General features: G+C 42.9%; 1 protein-coding gene across 1 annotated transcript; it reads left to right on the top strand.

The window, feature by feature from the left end:
* Nucleotides 1–204: 204 nt before the first annotated feature.
* On the top strand, nucleotides 205–4428 carry LOC122156242 (trefoil factor 2-like). The gene is made up of 4 exons (XM_042810865.1): nucleotides 205–288; nucleotides 1583–1729; nucleotides 3572–3721; nucleotides 4344–4428. Exons 1-4 carry the CDS (start codon nucleotides 210–212, stop codon nucleotides 4349–4351), a joined length of 384 nt encoding a protein of 127 aa, XP_042666799.1. The 5' UTR covers nucleotides 205–209; the 3' UTR covers nucleotides 4352–4428.
* The last annotated feature ends 3877 nt before the right edge of the window (nucleotides 4429–8305 follow it).

Below are 8305 nucleotides of genomic sequence, written 5' to 3'. Positions count from 1 at the left end.
TTATCTCAGGGATATCAAACTATACATGGTAACATTTCCTAATTAAACAACAACAAAAAAAGCAGCCTCTGGGTGAAGCTTTGCAGAGAACAATGTTATCAGATCTCTCCAGGTAAACACGAGGACCATATAAAACAGGCTGCTTGAAGCAAAGCAGCACCTCTTCTCTACCTCCCTTTCCAGCCATTGGCCTGAGGGCTCCCAGAGCAATGGATGTAAAGGGGATCTGCTTGCTCTTTGTCATCCTCGCTGTAGCCCTCATCAGCTCAACAGAAGGAAAACCACCATGTAAGTACATTTACTTCCTGTTGCTTTTGCAGGTATGTACATCAGCCTGATTACAGTGATTCTAATAACAGCAAGAGCATGCCTCCAGATCACATACCAGACTGTGACTGTATTGCTCTGGCGCTATTCCCAAATCTGGAGTCTAATTTTTGTTTTCAGAGAAAGCTACAGCAAAACAACAACAAAAATTGCAGGTCAACTACTGGTGAAATAACCAGAAACCTGCCCCAAAGATGGAAGAACAAAATGCCCAGGAGTTCACTAGAACAGGATTGGGACTGGAGTAGTAGTTAGGTTTGTCTAAAGAGTCTCCTGACATCCATTTCACATTACTTTTCTGCAGGAATGTGTTTTCAGATAAGTCTGTCTGCCTCATCAGTAGAAGACAAGTCATTTAAGTAACTCAGGAAGTGGAAAGCAAGTAGCTCAATGGCACATGAAAAGGGACATCTCCAGAATTTCTTGGTTGTAGTTGACTATGTAATAGATATTAGTAACAAAATATTAAAAGTCACCACTCAGAGGGTGGTGACACACTGGAACAGGTTGCCCAAGGAGGTTGTGGATGCCCCATCTCTGGAGGCATTCAAGGCCAGGGCCGGATGTGGCTCTGGGCAGCCTGGTCTGGTGGTTGACAACCCTGCCCAAGGTGGGGGGGGGAGGGGTGAAACTAGGTGATTGTTAGGGTCCTTTTCAACCCAGGCCATTCCATCTATGGTTCTATGAAAAGTGCAGCTACAATTATTTGTATGCAACTATGTTCTTATAGTGACCTAAAAGATAACACTAAGGTTTTTTATCTTTATACTTACTGAAGATCCACAGGATCCTTAACTCATTATTTCCTCAAATGAGATGAGCAAATTAACAAATATTTACCAATCAGCCAAATCAACCAATATTTACCAGCAAATATTAGCTCAATACCTGAAGTTATGATTTTTGGCGTTTGATGGGATCTGTTTGAATTTCACTGTCCCACTGTGCTGTGCTGGGCTGGATGCATGTGGGACCACGCCACGCTGGATGAAGTACAGTTCTTACTGAAGTTGATAGGGGAGTTTCACCTCAGCCATTAGGGAGGGGCCCAGCATTTCACTTGCCTTCTATTTGCCATGAACAGATCTTAAAACAAACATTTTAAGTTTTGACCTTAACAAGCAAAAGAAAACATACATTTACAAGATGGACAGAGTCCAGGGAAAGCTTATCGTTTCAAGAGAACACTTGATAAATGCACCTCTGCTAAAAAGCAAACTAACACCCAGTAACTTTGGATTTCTGTGCTCAACAGCAAAATGCCAGTGCAAAATGGCTGCCAGAGAGCGGAAGAACTGCGGTCCCCCAGGAATCTCAGCAGCAGCCTGCAGGAAAGCTGGGTGCTGCTTCAATGCGTCAGTGCCTGGCGTCCCCTGGTGCTTCACTGCTAAACCAAAGAAAGGTAACACATCCACCAGAAACACTAACTTACCTAGTGTTTGCTTATACAGAAACATGTACAGTCAGGGAGCAGCTCGTTCTTACTTTTGAGCCAAAGAAGTGTGTGCAAACCTCTCTCAGAAGACCTTTGGTGGAAAAATGCGAAGTTAAATATTGATTGCCTTGGAATAGGCTTGGAACGCATCCTCTTTGCACAAGATATTTCTTTTTCCTTCAGGCTCCTAGTTATCAGATAGCCCAAGCTGGCTGTTTAAAAACATTTCACTGCCAATTGTGGTCTTGTCTGTCAGTGGAGCATATGATGCTTGGCACTTACCTAAAATTCTATGTGACTGACAAGAACATTAACGCTGCTTTAGCAACATGTGTTAAAGAGATCAGAAAGTCCTCAGCAGATGAATCCATCTGCATTCATTTAAAAACATGGACATGTTGTAACTTACAGGTTTTTCTTCTTTTCTTTTTTTAAGATTATTTTCATGCTTACCACTTTCTTCATTTTCTGCGTGATTCCCAGTATAATTCCAATGTGTAGTTCTTTTTTTCTTTCCTGCTTTTTCTTTCAGTGTTCATTTAATGAAATCTCCAAATTATGTCACGGCAGATCATTTTCTCCATTAAATTCTTCCTTCTGCAGACCCATTGGAAAATCTGAACTCCTTCCATCTTTTACCCTTATGCTGCCATATAGGGTCAGAGGTACTCACCCAAATCCTTCAGTAGCTGAATGCATTTCATGTTACTGTTGAATGTGCTGTGCCAACTGCATGACTCCTTCTCAGGAGAACTTCAGTGCAATTTTACCCGTTGTACCACCAGCTCTGGACACATAAAGTAAGAGGAAGTGAGGGTATAATGGCAATGTTAACAAAGAATTCACTTGGTGTGAATCAAGATTGTTCAACAGGGCTTAGAACTGCTGAAATTTAATTTTGACATTGAACACTGCTTGCTTTTCTTGTAAATCTTGAAAAAGAAATGGCTGTATCTCACAGTGTCATTTTCATGGAGTTGCTTCTCCGAGGAGTAATCTTCCAGGATAGGAATATCTAATTATTCCACCTGGATGGTGAAAGTATTTTAAGAAGGTTTTAATGTTGTGGAAGGCGGCTTAATGTAGATTCCCCACAACTACACTTCCTATCTGTTGGTTGCATTCCCACAAAAGTTCCTTCCTTGCATGTAATTTTAATTTGCTGGATGAGCTGTGATTCCTCACAAGTGACTTAGCTTTCCTCCACAACTGAAGTTGGCATGGAGGTGAATGGATCTTCCTCTCCCCACATCAGCAGGGCTACTGAAGTGTTGGTCTCTTGCATTGAGCCAGACACAAGGCTGCTGTCTATGGTGTCATCATGGAAGACAAAGAATCATTGAATATTCTCAGTTGAAGGGAAACCAGAAAGATCACTGAGTCCAACTCCTGGCTCCACACAGGACCACTCGAATTCAAATCCTGTGTCTAAGAGTGTTGTCCAAACACTTCTTGAACTCTGGCAGTTGGGGCTGTGACCATTCTGCAGTCGGCTCTCTGCTCCACTGCTGGATCTGCAAAAGGCAAAACCAGATTGCTGCCTGCCAGGCACTTCTAGGGATGAACTTTGGCCCATCTAGCCCCTAGGGTGCAGCAGAAGTTCCTCATCTTTTGGTATGTAGCTTTGCATAGTAGGCATAGTAAGCGTTTGAGTGATCTTCCTGTCTGAAATCAGTGTGGAAAAGGTCACCACAGCTGTTGTGCTTGCTCATGCACCCCATCTACCTTTTGTTTGTGAATTTTTCCACCAGATACGTTGGGCATAATGTAACACAGCCTCTATCTTTCCTTCCTTTTTGCTTTACACAGTTAAGAAAGTGTGTCCTGCTGATCCTCATATCCGAGTGAACTGTGGCTACCCTGGCATCACAGCTAAGGAGTGCTTAAGCAGGAAATGCTGCTTCCGGCCACGTCCTGCTGGTGTCCCCTGGTGCTTCTACCACCGCACGGTTGAAGAAGGTAACATCCAAATGAGATATCTCCCCTGTGTCCCCACGGCCACCCCGAAGTTCCAGAACAGGACAGGATCTTCTCTGATTCTCAGATCTCAGTGGGTTCAGAGCCTCCTCACCTGAAGGCGTGAGTGGATGATAAACCCCTAAAAGACCAGCTTCTTGCATGGAGGGGTGGTGTTGATGTGTCCCAGGGCCAGGGACCTGAGGGCAATTGGGACTCAGGTATGAGTGCAAGCCTTTGGCTAGCATGATGATAGAGGTCTGGCTGTCAAGTCCACATCTGCTTTATCACAAGAGGCAAAGGCTTCTTTTTAGAGACACGGAGTGAACCTGACAAAAATTTCTGATCCCCTCCTCCTGTATTACAGTACAACTGGTGCAGCCCTGGCTGTTTCCAAGCCACCCCATAGTCTATTTTGCCCCTGGGACTCTCATTTGATTTAATGATCTGAATCATATCTAGGAAACACATGTAAAGACAGGTAGGAAACTAGTTGCTAAAGTCTGCTTGTTGGATGCACACACTCTTTTTAATGTACTGCATCTAGGCAAATACTTCCTTGCACTGTGTCAAATTTGAGGAAAAAACATATCTCTTAACATGCTTCTTGTCTTTTCCTCTCCAGGTTGTTAAAGTAGAAACTTGCTGAAGAACCTGCTCAACTGGGAAATAACAGCCAGATATCCCAGCTCCAACTTTCTGTTTGTAACAACAATTTCTAGGTGATTATTTCTTCATTCTGAAGAAAATATAACCACAACTTCTATTCTCTCAGTAGGGTAGTACGTACAGTTTTTCAACGTAATAAAAGAACCAAGACACAATCCATGAGTCCTCTGCTATCTTTATTTCAAAGCTGCATATTTCTGCTTCCCATGAAATCAGACATCTCAGCAATGTTCGCTGCTTACATTTCACAGCTGTATGTATGTGCTACCTGACAGGTGGCTGCATATGGACCCCTCTCTTTTCAGCACTGAAAATACTCAGTGCTCCCCTTCACATCACTACAACAGTAGGGCTGGTTTGCTTTTTCCCCTCAGGACATAAGTGAAGTTCCATTTACTTGGGTGCTCCACAGAAAAGAAGCATAGTATCATTAAGGTTGGAAAAGACCACTAAGTTGACTTAGTCCAACCACCAACCCATCCCCACCATGCTCACTAACCATGTCCCTCTGTGCTGCAAGAAGAGAAAACCTCCTTGGAGATTCCACTATGATGATGATGTCATCCAAGTGTGTAAAAATGAGTTATTCATAAAACTCCATTATCTCACACTTAAAGTGGGCTTAATATTGGGATTTGAACGTGGTTGCAATATGAGCACATAAACTTGGAGAAGTCTTCTGAAGACCTTGGAAGTTCTTTGCTAAGGAAGATTTGGTGTTGTAGCCCAGAGGAATTTGGAAGGCCTAAGTACAGGATTTTATGTACTGCTACAACACACAGGTCCTGCTGGCCTCCCCCATTCCAACTTCCAGGAGGTGAGTTTGGTAGAGATATGAGGTACGGATGGGATTGATCAGTAATGGGACTTACTATGTGGGGAGTTTACAATATGTGAGTGGCTGAGGCTTGTAAATGGTTTTCAACATCGCCCAAATATACTTGTAGAAAAAGTGTGAAGAATGTCTAAACCAGTAAGAGAACCAGCTGAACAAGTTCTGAATATTTTTCTGGGGAAACAAAAGAAGGCCAGCTACACAACTGTCATCAGCAGATGTGCTACCATAATAGGAATCAGTTCTGTGACACAAAATCTTTGTGCTGATGAGGCTGTTCTGCAAACAGCGAATGATGTTGAAAATCACCAGTGCCTGGTGGTCCTCAGTAGGCTGTTATCAGGACAGCAGATTGCAAACAATGCTTTGGCTTCTCAAAGACTGAGAAGAAAATGTTTGGCAATGTATATCAATTTCATGTGTGGCTCTTCAGTGAGGAGCAATCTGGCAAAAAGATGTGACTGAAAACACCTCTGCAGATACACTTTTTAACATGTCTACTTACTCTCTCCCATTCCCAAATACCACTAGAAAGGCCATGCTTCCTGTTCAAGCTCTGGCAAAGCTCCCATTTGGAGGGAAGATTTCAGGCAAGGTGCTGAACCAAATTGAAAAAGAGCACAAAAGCCGAAATTTTCCTGTAGTAAACAGCTAAACCACAGAGTTGTGTCGCAAATATCCATGAGCTACTGGCCCATAGTTTCAGTTCTGGATTTTATTAATAGGAGAGACTTATCCCATGTGTTCAAGTACATTTCAAGATTCTTGGTCACAAAGAAGAACATGAGAGCTCAAAATGATGCTCTCAAACAGCAGAAGCTAGAACATACAAGCTACTTCTGTTTCCCTGATATAGCATGTGTGGTCCCTGCCCCAATTCACCCCAGGCACACCATGGCAGGAGGAGAATGACGTGTGCTCAGTGGTAGAAGACGAATTGGAAAACAGATAGACTTTGCTTTACAATACTTCTGTTGCAATGCACGATGTTTGGCCCACTTACATCAGCACTCACATACATGGGAGTGGACTGGCGTGGTTTGAAGCAGCTATCATCGGTCTGGTGATTTGAGTCTACTGCATTTTGAAAAGCTGAATCTGGGAAGTAAAACCTGATCCATGTGCTCCTTCTTGCTCAAAATGGGATTTCCCCACTTCCTGCCCTTTCTCAGGCTTGGCACTAGACCTTGTCCAAGGGGGCACTTTCATGGCAGCATGCAGCTTTCAACAAACAGAAGCAGAAAAATCCTGAACTTCATTTAACTTTTGCTTCTTTTATAACGATTTTGAAGCAACTTCCTCATTGTACCTCAGGAGAAAGCAAAAAAAAAAGCACGGATAAGACTTCAGGTAAAGCTACAAAATATGTTTAACATCCGACTGTAAGGATTTGGGGGGTGAGCGAGGAGGGCTCAGGAGAAGGGGTCACAATTTGATGTTTCTCTTTCATGTTTTCTTAATATTTTCCATCTGTAGGAGAGATCAAGGACAGGCACAGAACTGCAGTGCCAAGCAGCTAGCAATGCAATTGCACAACATTGCATTAAAAGTTCTCAGATGTTCTTGAAAAAATCTGCAAGGCAACAAAAAAAAGGGAGAGGAGGGCAGGAAAAAACGAGGCTATGAAATAAAAAAGAAAGATGCAATTAGTACTAATGTCACTAATGCTGCCCTTGACAGTATTTTCTGACATAAGTGGAGCTTGCAATATACATTTCCCAACCAAGACCTTTATTATGGTTCTCCTCAGATCAGATTTCGGTGCTGAAAACTGACAGCGCGACAACTGCTCACTGTCAACCTGGACACTTACATCTTTCCAGGCTAAAAAAGGGGTCATTCTTACTGTAGCAGCTTTCCTACCTTCCAAACTGCACTATGAAGGAGATTTTAAATTGATAGCTACAAGAAAATACAGCATAAACTGTTGTTTTCAAATGCTCTTTGTTTTATGAATCCATTTGCAGCATAGAATGGAAGGTAATTGTGTGTGAGGTACATTAATTTTTGCACAGTTGCTAATGAGAAGCTTATGGTTGGCTTATTTCATAGCATTAATTATAATATAAGACACTAACAGTAATTTAAGTTGCCCCTCCAGCTACAAAGGAGTCCTGTTCTTCTTTTCTGGTCTATGGAAATTTGGCATGCGGAGGCATCTAATTTTGGAGGCTGTAAATCCTTCAGTCCAGCATTTCCTGCACACCATAAAATATGACCTCTATTATCATTAGAAAACGGTCTTGCCTTTAGTATGAAAAATGCAATCCTATTGCATCCTATGGGCTATTTGTCCTTTAAAGCATCACGGCTCACGCTGTCTAGGACTGGACACTTGACCAGCTTGTGAAAGCTGTGGCTGCTGTCCTTGAACTGTGGTGACAAATAAGCTAACCCTGAGGCTGTGGCAGGCAGGATTGGTGGCACAAGGACAACTTAGCATGAGAAGTCACCCTGCCAACAAAGTGTTTGGTAAAGTAAGACACACCTATACTACAACCCATCTTCTGACACTGCTGTTCTTGGGGTTTGAAACAGGTCTAGTTTCCCGTCCAAGAGTTTTTCTCTCAGCACAACAGGAAGCAGCACTCCCAGTGCCTCATGGTTTCTACGCTGGGACACTGTTTAGAGTGGTAGAGATGGGAAGCATGTCATTTCTTGGCCAAGGCAGATCTACAGAAGAAACTTGAGCAGAAAAATATTGGTTTTCTAAATGAGCTGAAGAGACCTTTCATGATGTACAACTTGACAGAAATGCACAGGAGGCTGCAGAAGAACACTGCATGGGTATTGTGGCAGAACAAGGGAGAGCTGTACTTTGTAAAACAGGGAATAGATAGGTGTGACCAGCAGAATAAAACATTTCTCTTGGAACAAGGGAGGAGGGAATCTATACATTCCAGAGTACTGAGCAGAAAGAAGAAAGGGAATCACAGAATCATTAAGGTTGGATTAAACCCCTGAGACCATCTAGTCCAACCATGAGCCCATCTCTCCATGTGCCTCAGTGCCACATCTACACACAATCGTTCACTGCCTCCTGTAATGCAAGAACACGCGGAACCTGTGCTGAAAAAGGTAGC

Source organism: Centrocercus urophasianus, unplaced genomic scaffold (assembly GCF_019232065.1).
Source record: "Centrocercus urophasianus isolate 14NV4802_14NV808 unplaced genomic scaffold, USGS_Curo_1.0 seq_12, whole genome shotgun sequence".
In the NCBI taxonomy this organism is placed as follows: Eukaryota; Metazoa; Chordata; class Aves; order Galliformes; family Phasianidae; genus Centrocercus; species Centrocercus urophasianus.
Note: the sequence above shows the minus strand (reverse complement) of the source record. Positions and strands in the feature narration are given on the sequence as shown.

Bases quoted from the DNA above. Each gene is read 5' to 3' on its own strand.
- LOC122156242 (XM_042810865.1), top strand. From the start codon at position 210: ATGGATGTAAAGGGGATCTGCTTGCTCTTTGTCATCCTCGCTGTAGCC. The intron at 289-1,582 runs GTAAGTACATTT...TGTGCTCAACAG, and splicing joins AACAGAAGGAAAACCACCAT to CAAAATGCCAGTGCAAAATG. The intron at 1,730-3,571 runs GTAACACATCCA...TGCTTTACACAG, and splicing joins CACTGCTAAACCAAAGAAAG to TTAAGAAAGTGTGTCCTGCT.